This window comes from Molossus molossus, unplaced genomic scaffold (genome assembly GCF_014108415.1).
Source record: "Molossus molossus isolate mMolMol1 unplaced genomic scaffold, mMolMol1.p scaffold_m16_p_8, whole genome shotgun sequence".
Lineage (NCBI taxonomy): Eukaryota > Metazoa > Chordata > Mammalia > Chiroptera > Molossidae > Molossus > Molossus molossus.
This window is the reverse complement of record NW_023425402.1, coordinates 67849940-67862758: the sequence shown is the minus strand read 5'-3', so window position 1 is coordinate 67862758 and position 12819 is coordinate 67849940. Positions and strand designations below refer to the sequence as shown.

Sequence of the window (12819 nt, the reverse complement as noted above, 5' to 3'; positions counted from 1 at the left end):
CACAGATAGGACTCTAAAGATTCAATAAATCCGGGAACTTTTTTGAAAGCAACATACATTTATATTAGGTGAATCACAACAATAACATATATTTTGAGGGATAAGCTTTTAGCTCTACTGAGTTCCCAGCTGTACTTCTTCCAGGACTGGATTAAGGGAAATGGGACTTTGGAAATTGAGGGACATAATTCCATGCAAATAAACCTATCACACCTTACCCTCCCATGGGGGCCTCCAGAAATGCTTATTCCAGTGGCACCCCAAGAACCCCACTCCTACTGGCAATGGAGAAAGGCAATCCCATACATTTGGTGTCAGAAATGTTCTATGGATAGAAACAGATTGTAGTACCTTCTATTCCTAGTTTATTGAGTGTTTTTATTATGAAAGAATGTTAGGTTTTTGTCAAATGCTTTTTTTTATGTCTACTGCGATAATCATATGGTTTTTTTTTTGTTTGTTTGTTTGTTTTTTTTTAGTTTGTTCATACTGATTGATTTTCAGATGTTAAACCACTTTTGCTTTCTTGGGATAAACCTCATTTGGCCATGATGTATTGTCCTTCTTATATAAAGATGTACTCAGTTTGCTAAAATTTTAAGAATTTTTGCCTCTATGTTCATTAGATATATTGGTCTGTAGTTTTCTTAAGTCTTTGCCTGGTTTTGTTATCAATGTAATGCTGGCCCATAGAATGAATTGGGAGATATTCCCTACTCTTCAACTGTCTTGAAAGGTTTGTGCAGAATCAGTATTATTTCTCCCTTAAATGTTTGGGCCTGGGGTTTTCTTTGTGGGAAGGTTTTAAACTACACTTTGAATTGCTTCAGTAGATATAGAGCTCTTCTGGTTATCTATTTTTTCCTTAGTGGGTGTTGGTAGTTTGTGTCTTTCAAGGAACTTGTCCATTTTATCTATGTTGTGGCATTTCTTTCTGGTGTAATCAGAATAGCAGATGAAAGTCCAAATTTTTCGCTACCTTTTCCAGTTAACTCTCCTTTTGGTACTTTGAAAAAATAAAGGGTCTTGACTGGTCCCTGAAGTCCCCCACCTTTCCTCCTAGGGTCAGCCTTTGGCAAAACTACTCCTTCCCCCTCTCCCTACCACTTGTACCTCTCCAGCATTTCCCCCATTAAGTCTTTCTAGTTAGTAGGAATTGACTTAAAAACAAACAAAAAAACACTCCAAACTGTTTATTACTTATTGACTAACCAGTCTAGGAGTAATATACACGTTTCAAAAGAAAATGTCTCTGTGATAAGTAGATGAGGGAAGTACTTTGGGAGATGGCCTTTTCTCTCTTTTTCAAATCCTATTCAAGTAGACATTTGTTTTTACTATTGTGCTTAAGTCTCCATCAAGGGAGTTCTCTTTGTCCTTTGGTTAACGCAAACTCTAACACAGCTCTGAGATCTCGCCCCCTCTGAGTCCACAGAATCCATTCTTTAAGCTCTGCCCTGTAGACCTCTGCCCTGGCGGCCCAACTGTTGGACTTCTCTGAGAAAGCGATATTTGTGATCCAGAATCGAGTCCAGAAATGTACATATGAACCCAAGTACTGCAGTAGACTAAGTCACGAAAGTTTGAAAGCCATAGTCGTAAGGCAAGCCCCTCTGAAGATGTTAGGTTCTTGCGGCGCCCCCAGTCGAACCCGGGCCCCTCCGCATTCTCGCCTTGGCCTGTCGGGTGGACCTCTCCGGAAACGCCGGGGCTTCCTTCCAGAGCGGTCACCGCGCGGGGACCGGGGCGATGAGGGTTGGACGGCGGGCTCCGGGGCCACAGCGCGCCAGGGAAGAGGCCCCGCAGGCGGGGAGAAGCCGAGGCTGTTGGGCGAGTGCGGGGAGGGTGGGTGGTGGGGAAGGAGGACTAACAGAGGGAGGAAGAGCTTGGCCCCGCGCGCCTCCCGAGCACTTGGACGCGCGGGGTCGCAGAAGGCCTTGGTGGCCCCACGGGCACTCGGCTGCCGGGGGCCGTCGGGGGTGGTTTCGGGCTGCCGGGCGCCCTCCGCGCTGGGCGGGGCGGGGCGGGGTGCCCGCAGCCCCGGGCACTGCGCGGGTTTGGCGCGTCTGGCTTCGGAGCGCACTGCCGCACCATGGGGTCGGCCAACTTGGAGCTGATTTTTGACCACGTGGGGCACTTCGGCAGGTAGGGGGGTGGGGTGGGGAGGGAGGACAGCCTAGGGGAGCGGGAGCCACCGGAGTAGAGGCGTCGGTGGGGTTTGTTTCTTTCCGTTGCCGTGAGGTTCTCGCGCTGCGCTCGCGATCTGAAAACATCTCCACCCCCATGTGTCCCAAGGAAGCCAGGAGACCTGGGGTAGACTCCCGATCCATACTCACTGACCCTGGCGGTGGGACCTCCCCACAGCGTGGAGAAGGCCACTGGGATTCGCTCCGGGATTGGTGGCTGCGGGGCAGGTGGGACGTGGGGCGCGTTCTTCCGAGCTGAAGTCGAGCGGTACCGGGTTACCCGAATAGAGGACTGTCTGTTCCTGGCCGCCCGTTTCTCTAATCCGCCAGACCGGCTCCTCTTTCAGTTCCTTAGACGACTGCTGCCCTGCCCACCGCGCCCTGGTGTCTCTCTCAGTGCCTGGCAGGTATTGCCCCAGGAACAACCGTTGGTCAGAGTGTGTTGCCATTTCTAGAAACCTAGTATGTGCCAGGTAGTAACACAGCGCTTTATTGGATGTTCAGTGCGATCTTGCAAAGGAGGTGTTCAAATCTACCTCCTGGTGGGACCCGGGTTTAACCTTTGTATACTTGGCACCCTCCTTTCATTTGTCGAATTAATTTTAAAAAGTTTTAAATGTATTCATTCACTTACTCAATCTCTCACCCACTCTTTGAGAAACGCTTCTCTGTCCGGTCCCGACTGTTTGGGGAGGAGAGGAAACTGGGTGAGGGGGCCATACTGCATGCTGATCAGAGATTTAGAACCAAGTCTGAATCCTGGCCTGCCACTTACCTCAAACATGATCCTGGGAATACTGTGTCTCAGTTTCCTATCCGCAGAATGGGAAGCATAACCCCTGACTTCCCTTTCCCAGGTTCATAGTGAAGAAATAAATGATGTAGTGCTGCTCTTCAAGGTGGAAAGTTTCACAAATTTTGGTTATGATTCCCAGTGTCTGCAAAAAGGAAGCCACAGAGCAGGGGGAGGAGGAGTGGGAGGCCCTGATCTGCCTCCTCCTCCTAATACCTGCATTATTTGAAAGCTGAATTGTGCCTTGCGCTGTCATCCGCACATCTTATCTTCTTTAATCTTCTCTACAGCCTTATGAGATTGATAGTATCACTCACATTTTACACATAAGAACACGAGCATGTGCCTGAATCCCAGATCTCATCATGGCAGAGCAGAATTGGATATCCATCAGCCTCCATAGCTCACATGCTCAACCATGATGCTCTCCTGAATACAGTTAGGTACCAACCCTGGTACTAGGCCAGACCCTTTATACATTATCTCATTTTATCCTTCTGGAAGCAGGATATCTGAGTTCCAGTTCTGGCGCTGCCTAGTATTGACTGTATGGTTTTGAGCATTTTATTTACCACTGTGTCATCTGTATAATGGGGGTAATAATAGTACTACAAATGCTTGTTATAAGGACTCCACCCACAAATAGCTTCTCATTTCATCCTCACAGTAACCCGATGAGGTAAGAGGTACTAATACCATTCTTTCTCCATGTATTTTGGGATTAACTAAGGTAATTATATTAGTTGGTGTTTGGGTAAGGTGCTGTAGCAAAGAGATCCTTCAATTGGAAGTTTGTCCCTCTTCAGTCATCATCCAGGGCAGGTTCTATTCCATGGGTTATCTGGGGACCCAGGTGGGTGAGGCAGCTCCACTCCCCACAGTGTGGGGCTCCCTTTCTGCTGCTTTCCTTGTCCTCACCCACATGGTCAAATGTAGCTCACCATGGTGGAAGAAGGGGAGAATGGATTTGGGGAGATAATTCTTAGCTGGCCACAATAATGTATGCAAAACTCTTATTATTCAGTAAGTTCTCAATATCATGGCTATTATTATTACCCGAGCCTCCATCCTGGTGGGAAAAGATTATAGTGAAAACAGCTTATAAGAAGGGTTACAAGCCAAAGCTTACAGCAGAAGGTTTGAACACAAGGTGACTGTAACACGGTACCCCATGTTTTCTTTGGTATTTGCTGTAATTGGTTTCTTTATTGTTTATAATTAGAAAGGGAGGTTATTGTGTATTTTTAGCCTTCTCTTAAGGAAACCTAGTGAAAATGTTAAGTAGAGATCCCTAATTATCTTCCATTTCTCATTAGTCATTTCTAGGGAGAGGAAGCACTATTCTAATCACCTTTAAGGGAGGAAAGCAGGACACCTAAGAAGAATTGAAAAGCAGTTCCAGGACTTGTCTTGAAGTTCTATAAACTTCACAGCTTAAGCCCCACGTGAGAGGGAATTGAGGATTCAGGCACTTGTGTTGGGAGGATCTAAGAACCTGGATCCCTGAGTTGTCCTGGGGTAAGGGGAGAGATAGTTTAAAATGTTAGACTTGGACTGTCGAGCCTATGGCTGACTTACACTTATATTTTTCTTCAAAATATGAACCTTGTTTTGTTCTTATTTTTTTGATACCCTTTATGAACATCATAGTAGTTAACACTTATATGCACCTACAATGTGCCTTAATGCTTTACATGTATTAAGTCTCTTCATTCCAACAACAACCCATTTTTCAGATGAAAACAATGAAGCAAAGCAAGGTTAAGGATCATGCCCAAAGTTCCAGATGGTAACAGAGTCAAGATTCAAACCTTGGCAGTCTGGCTTTGGAGTCCATACTTTTAACCACAGTGGGGTACCAACAGTTATGCTTCTTTATAGAGAATGATATAAATCTAGGACTGAAAGTTTCTTAACCCATCACCCAGATTGCATGGGTCCATTTCCAGGGAGTTCTGGTCATCTTTGCTTTTACTTGCATCTGGGTTTTCTGCCCATTGTGTCTGTATGATTCTTATTTTATACGTGTGTCTCTCCAGCTTTGGGCACAGTGCTGCATTGTACCTATAGGCCCCAAAGGGATCTTAGTTTGGGCACATGGATGACACCTGGGGTTACAATCTTTGTAAGGGAGTGATATATTAGAATACTAGACACCTAAGGAAGTAGGGTTTTGTTTTTTTAAGAAGTTATCCTTGCAAAAGAGAAAGGGAAGTTTATTTATTTATTTATTTTTTATCCTCACCCGAGGACATTTTTCCATTTTTTGTTCAGGTAGAGTAGGAGGGAGAGAGAGGAACAGAGAGAGAGAGAGAAACATCGACGTGAAGGGACACATCGAGTGGCTGCCACCCGCACAACCGACCAGGGCCGGGGACAAACTGCAACCGAGGTACGCGCCCTTAGCGGAACCGAACCCGGGTCTCTCAGGACCGCAGGCCGACGCTCTAACCGCTGAGCCAAACCGGCCAGGGCGAGAAAGGGAAGTTTAAATAGAAAGAATGCTCAAGATCTTTCTAGAAAATGGAAAGCGTATTTATGTGAATTAGAATGGCTTTTGGGGATTTCTAAGTGGCATATAATTTCTGGAATATAAAGTGTGAGGTGTGAGGTAAGCTTACAGTCATCCCTAAGAATATTTTTGTGTGTCAGGCTAAGGAGTTTGGGTGTTAGGAAGATCACGCTGCAGAATGGAAGGTGCATTGGAGGGGCAGGAGTTGGGGCAAGGAGACCAGAGAAGACTCAGGAAGAGCCCAGTTGGGAGATAATGTGGGTACAGACCGAGGTGGGGAATAGTATAAGCAGAGAGGTCAGGACAGTTTTAATCGGTGGAATGCACGGGCCCCCCTGGCCCTAAGGCATGAAGAAGTGGGAAGGACCATGTGGGCACCGCCAGCCCATTCTCCATGTCCCATTTTTCTGATTTGTGCAGATGGAGGTGCCCTAAACTCAGAAACAGTTACACTGCAGGTAGGGCAAGCTTGGGGCCTGGATATTGGAATTAGTTTGTGACTCTAACTTGAGTTTCTTGTGAGAATTCCAGGTTGAGACATCCAGTAGGCATTTGGGTAAATAATGTGTTGTTCAGGCAAGCCACCTCCTTGTCAGTCTTTTTTTTTTTTTTTTTATCCTCACCCGAGGACATTTTTCCATTTTTTGTACAGACAGAGTGGGAGGGAGAGAGAGGAAGTGGAGAGAGGGAAACATCGATGTGAAAGGGACACATCGAGTGGCTGCCACCCGCACGACCGACCAGGGCCGGGGACAAACTGCAACCGAGGTACGTGCCCTTAGCGGAACCGAACCCGGGTCTCTCAGGACCGCAGGCCGACGCTCTAACCGCTGAGCCAAACCGGCCAGGGCGAGAAAGGGAAGTTTAAATAGAAAGAATGCTCAAGATCTTTCTAGAAAATGGAAAGCGTATTTATGTGAATTAGAATGGCTTTTGGGGATTTCTAAGTGGCATATAATTTCTGGAATATAAAGTGTGAGGTGTGAGGTAAGCTTACAGTCATCCCTAAGAATATTTTTGTGTGTCAGGCTAAGGAGTTTGGGTGTTAGGAAGATCACGCTGCAGAATGGAAGGTGCATTGGAGGGGCAGGAGTTGGGGCAAGGAGACCAGAGAAGACTCAGGAAGAGCCCAGTTGGGAGATAATGTGGGTACAGACCGAGGTGGGGGATAGTATAAGCAGAGAGGTCAGGACAGTTTTAATCAGTGGAATGCACGGGCCCCCCTGGCCCTAAGGCATGAAGAAGTGGGAAGGACCATGTGGGCACCGCCAGCCCATTCTCCATGTCCCATTTTTCTGATTTGTGCAGATGGAGGTGCCCTAAACTCAGAAACAGTTACACTGCAGGTAGGGCAAGCTTGGGGCCTGGATATTGGAATTAGTTTGTGACTCTAACTTGAGTTTCTTGTGAGAATTCCAGGTTGAGACATCCAGTAGGCATTTGGGTAAATAATGTGTTGTTCAGGCAAGCCACCTCCTTGTCAGTATTTTTTTTTTTTTTTTATCCTCACCCGAGGACATTTTTCCATTTTTTGTACAGACAGAGTGGGAGGGAGAGAGAGGAAGAGGAGAGAGGGAAACATCGATGTGAAAGGGACACATCGAGTGGCTGCCACCCGCACGACCAACCAGGGCCGGGGACAAACTGCAACCGAGGTACATGCCCTTAGCGGGAACCGAACCCGGGTCTCTCCGAACCGCAGGCAGACGCTCCAACCGCTGAGCCAAACCGGCCAGGGCTCTTTGTCAGTATTGATTGGGTTGCCATCAAGGGCTGAAATCCAGCTAGTAGGAACCATGGGGACAGACTGGGTGTGCCTTGGCACCCATTTCAATCATGCCTCAGCAGGGGCACTGCTGAATACTTTTTTCTCCCCTTGAGTTGTACAGATATAAAACTTTTAAATTGCTTTGTTACATATATACAGAAAAGTATGCCCCATAATCTACAGCCTGGTGAATCATCATAAAGTGAGCACACCTATGTTACCACAACCCAGACCACCTCTTAACAGGTACCCTCCCAAGCACTCTCCCTTCTTCTGCCCCAAACTCACTACAGTCCTCACATCTGACACCATTGGCTGGTTTTAGCTGATTCTAAACTTTATATAAATGGAATAAAAAATGACATACACTCTGATTGGCTTCTTTTGGTCACCATTGTTCTGTGAGATTCACTCACGTTGTATATCACAGTAGTTTGTTGGTTTTCATTGCTGTGTAGTATGTCATGGCATGAATATTCCATGGTTTATTCATTTACTATCAGCAGACATTCAGATTGTCTCCATGTTGGGCTTATTGTGAATAGTCTTTCTTGTATGTGTCTTTTGGGGTAATTGTGTACATTTTGTTGAGTATATACCCAGCAGAGGAGTTGCTCTGTCTCCGAGTGTGCATGTGGTCTGCTGCCACAGTTTTGGAGAGTAATTGTAACAAATTACACCTTCACAAGCTGTTTATGAGAGTTCTAGTTGCTCCATATAATTGTTAGTATTTTTCATGTCAAACCTTGTCTCAGCATATAGTTAAACCAAACAATTCAATTTCCTGGGGCAGTTTTGCATCTCTAAGCTTTTTAAGCTTGTGTAGAGTCCTGGACCACCTCAGACCTCCTGAACCACACAGTCGCTATAGGTGGGGCAGAGAAGAGGAATCCTGACTTCAGAGGTCTGGCAGGGAATGTTGCTCTGTTGGGAAGTGTGTGTGTGAATAGAGAACCAGAGTAGAGCTCCCGTGATGATTGTGGGGTCCAGGCTGGCTGAGGAAGGAACAGAGGCCAGGAAGGGGCAATCAACTAGAGAAACTGCCGGGATCCAAAGACTGGACCTGGATGGTGCTAGAGATGGGTCAGTGGGAGGGACTGAGGCAGGGACTGGAAGGGTGAGAGGTCATGGTCACAGAACACAATGTGAGTTTTTCAGCTCCAGATGATGAGATTACTCAGGTACCAAACCCATATGCCTTGAGCAGGCAGGCAAATTTCAGACAGACAGAACTTGTCTGCTGTTTGCAGGGGCTGTGTCATAGTTTTTTTTCTTTTTTAAATAATTTTCTTTATTTTTTTATCCTCACTCGAGGACTTTTTTTTTTTTGCATTTCTCTTCAGGTAGAGCAGGAGGGAGAGAAGAGGGAAAAGAGAGAAACATCAATGTGAGAGAGACACATGGACTGGTTGCCACCCACACAACCCCAACCAGGGCTGGGGACAAACTGCAACCAAGGTATGTGCCCTTAGTGGGAACCGAACCCAGGGCTCTTCTGTCCACGGGCTGACGCTCTAACCGCTGAGCCAAACCCGCTAGGGCTGTGTCATCGTTTTCTGAGTTGAAACCTGTGGAGGTGGGAGGAGTCAGAACTCTAAATATGTGCATGTCATATATGATTTATGGTACATTCTCAGTCATGTTCATATAGAATTGTATTGTTATAGGATGCCTCTTAGGCCCCAAACAGGATTTGGTTTCAAGGGGACCCAATACCCAAGTCTTTATTGCCACAGTGTCTGACAGACAGTGATCTATCACAAACTCCTACTGTAATAATCTAGAGAAGCTGATTCCCAATCTCTTTTGGGCCCCAGGAACTTGCCTTTAATGAAAAACTCCACACAGCCCTTTCCCTTTGGCATTGCCCAAGTAGTATGTATACTTTTACTATAATTTATGTGAAGGACACTTAAGTTTCCAATGTCATGCAGTTACAGATAGCATTGACAACTAAATTTATGAATTAACTTTGGGAGAGTTGATATCTTTATGGTGTTGAATGCTGATTACTTTTAAGGAAGTTTTATTAATTTCAAGGGCAGATGGTAATTACCCATTAGTCTAATATCTTATAGCAAAATAGAGACACTTAGGTGCTTGATTAAAAAAAAAGAATTAGCGCCCTGGCCAGTTTGGCTCAGCGATTAGAGCGTTGGCCTGCGGTCCGGAGAGACCCGGGTTCGGTTCCCGCTAAGGGCACGTACTTCGGTTGCAGTTTGTCCCCGGCCCTGGTTGGTCGTGCGGGTGGCAGCCACTCGATGTGTCCCTTCACGTCGATGTTTCTCTCTCTCTCTCCCTTCCTTTCTCCCTCCCCCCCACTCTATCTGTACAAAAAATGGAAAAATGTCCTTGGGTGAGGATAAAAAAAAAAAAAAGAATTAGTAAATACAAACTGTTTTCTTTTAAATTATTTTTATTAATTTGTTTTTGTTACAGATGTTTCTCCTTTCCCCCACATTGACACCCTTCTCCCCATCCCCCTGCCCCATCCCCAGCTTTGTTGTCTATGTTCATTGGTTATGCATACATGCATATAAGTTCTGTGGTTTATCTCTCCCCGCCCAACACCCCCTCTTCTGAGGGTTGTCAGTCTGCCCCCTACCTCTATGCCTCTGGGTCAGTTTTGTTCATCAGTTTGTTTATTTTTTTTAAATTAAATTAAATTTTTTTTTGTTATAGATGTTTCTCCTTTTTTTCCCCATTGACACCCTCCTCCCCATCCCCCCACCCCCACCCCGTCCGTGGCTTTGTCATCCATGTCCATTGGTTATGCGTACATGCATATAAGTTCTGTGGTTTATCTCTTCTCTCCACCCACCACCCCGTCTTCTGAGGGTTGTCAGTCTGTACCCTACTTCCATGTCTCTGGGTCTACCCAATTCCTCAGACTGTTATGTTCATTATATTCTACAAATAAGTGAGATCATGTGGTATTTGTCTTTCTCTGCTTGGCTTGTTTTGCTTAGCATAATACTCTCCAGGTCCCTTCATGTCATTTCAAAGGATAAGAGATCTTTCTTTCTTACAGCTGCATAATATTCCATTGTGTACATGTACCACAGCTTTTTTATCCATTTGTCTACTGATGGACACTTGGGTTGTTTCCAGATCTTAGCTATTGTAAATAATGCTTCTATGAACATAAGGGTACATATATTCTTTCTGATTGGTGTTACAGCTTCTTAGGGTATATTCCTAGAAGTGGGATCACTGGGTCAAATGGCAGTTCAATTTTAAAATTTTTGAGGTAACACCATATTGTTTTCCATAGTGGCTGCACCAGTCTGCATTCCCACCAGCAGTGTACTAGAGTCCCCTTTTCTCCACACCCTCGCCAACACTTGTTTGACGATTTGTTGATGGCAGTCATTCTGACAGGTGTAAAGTGATAGTGTAAAGTGATACCTCAATGGTTGTTTTAGTAGTTCTTTTTTTTTTTTAATTTTTAAATTTTATTTATTTTTTTATCCTCACCCAAGGATATTTTTGCATTTCTCTTCAGATAGAGTGAGAGGGAGAGAGGGAGGAAGAGAGAGAGAGAAACTTCGATGTGAGAGAGACACATTGACTGGCTGCCACCCACACAACCCCAATTGGGGCTGGGGACAAATTGCAACTGAGGTACGTGCCCCTAGTGGGAACTGAACCCGGGACTCTGGTCCGCAAGCCGAGGCTCTCACCGCTGAGCCAAACCGACCTGGGCGACCTCGGCGACCTCATGGTTGTTTTAAACAAACTGTTTTCTTAAGTAAGATTAGCTTCCCACTTCATTTACAATGAGTAATTTTCTAAGCAAAGATGTTTTGATCAATACATTTCACCTAGCTCACAATCTTTGAAGTATGTTGAAATGATTAAATGAGAAAATGAACGTGAAAGTGCTTAAACTGTAAAGCAAGGTTCAACACAGGTGTTAGCAGAATACTCACAGCGATGAAGACAATGCTGAATAAGGTGTTTTAGGTACAGCACAGCAACAGGTGTACCCTGGGCGGGAGAAGTTGAGGAATGGGGACCTCTGCTGTGTCAAGAACAGGCCCATCTGGAATCTGCCTGAGAGCAGAACCACTTCGATGGAATTCCCTAACAGAGCTCTTCTAGCTAGTGGTTATTCCTGCAGGCTGGAAGTGCTTCCCGAGAAAGTGCCAGGGAAGGAAAAAGTACCTAAATGCCTGAGCCTGTTGCCTGGGACGAGTGATCTACCATGCACGCCACGTGCTCACAGGTGGCACAGTGTGTGCACACCAAAGGCAGAGTGTGACTCTGAGGCTCCAGGTGACATCCAGCAGCCAGTGTGTGTGGGCTTGTAATGTGCAGAGGTGAGGGTTCAAGCACGATTCTTTCAAACCATGATCTTAGCCTTCTGAGGTCTTTTGAGCCACAGCTACTCAGGCTTGTCTTCTTAGACTGCTATTCCTGCCCAACCCTACCGTAGGGAATAGGCTGAGGCTGATTTCAGATCCCTTTTCTTCTGGCAGGGGCACCTTTTCTGGAAAAACAGAGCTGGTTTCTGTTCGTCCTGAGGACCCAAACTTTGGGCTCCATGCTCTTCTCTTGACTACTCATCCCAAAGAGGTCATGAGAATAGTAATTTGTGTGTTCTCCATCTCCTTCATTGCTAGAAGAAAGACAATTCCTGTCTGCTTTTTTTGCTATCAGAGCCAGCACCGGAGAGAGAATTCAACTTTGAAACTGTAGCCAGCACCCCCAGCCTGTGGTGTCCTGATAGCCACCATACTTTAAGTTGATTCCATTTTGCTTGTTATTTATCTACGTGAGGTTGTATGAGAAGTGAGAAGTGGTGGCCATGGACCAGCTTGGCAGCCATCCCTGAGGGTTTGGGGAGGTTGCCAACATCAGAACTTCACAGTGTTATCAGTGGGGAGCTCTCCATGTCCCCACCAGTTGCCGGTGGCTGTGGGCTTCTTGTGATGTCACGAGAAAAGGAATTTTTTGAGGTTCCCATGGGAAAATGAGTGGTATTTATTTTCATGGAATTAAACCCCTGAGTTTCCAAGTTCCCTTCTGCCTCCGTCCCGCCATGGAAGAAGTCCCGCTGTGTCTTCAGCAGAGCTGGGATTGAAGCTGTCGCCCAGAGTTTGGGTTCCCTATTTGCCCAGCCCACTCCAGCACCAGGCTAGCTTCGTTTGTGTTCCCAGCTGTAATCCATTGCGTGTGGGGTCACATGGCTGTGGGCCATGCAGCTTCCAGGGCCACATGGCTATGGAGGGAACACGGGCAAGTGCCAGGAAACAAGGAGCAGGAGAGAGGAGAAGGAACAGGCTAGACCAGCAGTTCTCACAATGTGATCTGCAAATCTCTGGGGTCTGCAAGGCCAAACCATTGCCATGTAACACCGAGACTTCAGCTGCCTGTTTTCTCTCATTCTCTCATGAACGTATAACGGAATTTTCCAGGAGCTAGATGATGTGTAATGGATTGAAGGCAGACATGAGAAACTAGCTGTCTTCTATTAATCTAAGTTTGAAATGTAAAACAGTCATTCTTCTCACTAATTTTGTTTTGAAAACTATAGCTGTATGTTATTATTGTTATG

At 45.9% G+C, this 12819-nt stretch overlaps 1 protein-coding gene across 1 annotated transcript in view; it reads left to right on the top strand.

Moving 5' to 3' along the window:
• Positions 1 to 2092: 2092 nt before the first annotated feature.
• The window catches only part of SLC22A16 (solute carrier family 22 member 16), a 42769-nt gene continuing 32042 nt past the window's right edge, over positions 2093 to 12819 (top strand). The window contains exons 1-2 of the mRNA XM_036247751.1: positions 2093 to 2145; positions 2365 to 2593. Coding sequence (XP_036103644.1) covers positions 2093 to 2145; positions 2365 to 2593 — 282 coding nt within the window. The remainder of the gene's footprint in view (positions 2146 to 2364; positions 2594 to 12819) is intronic.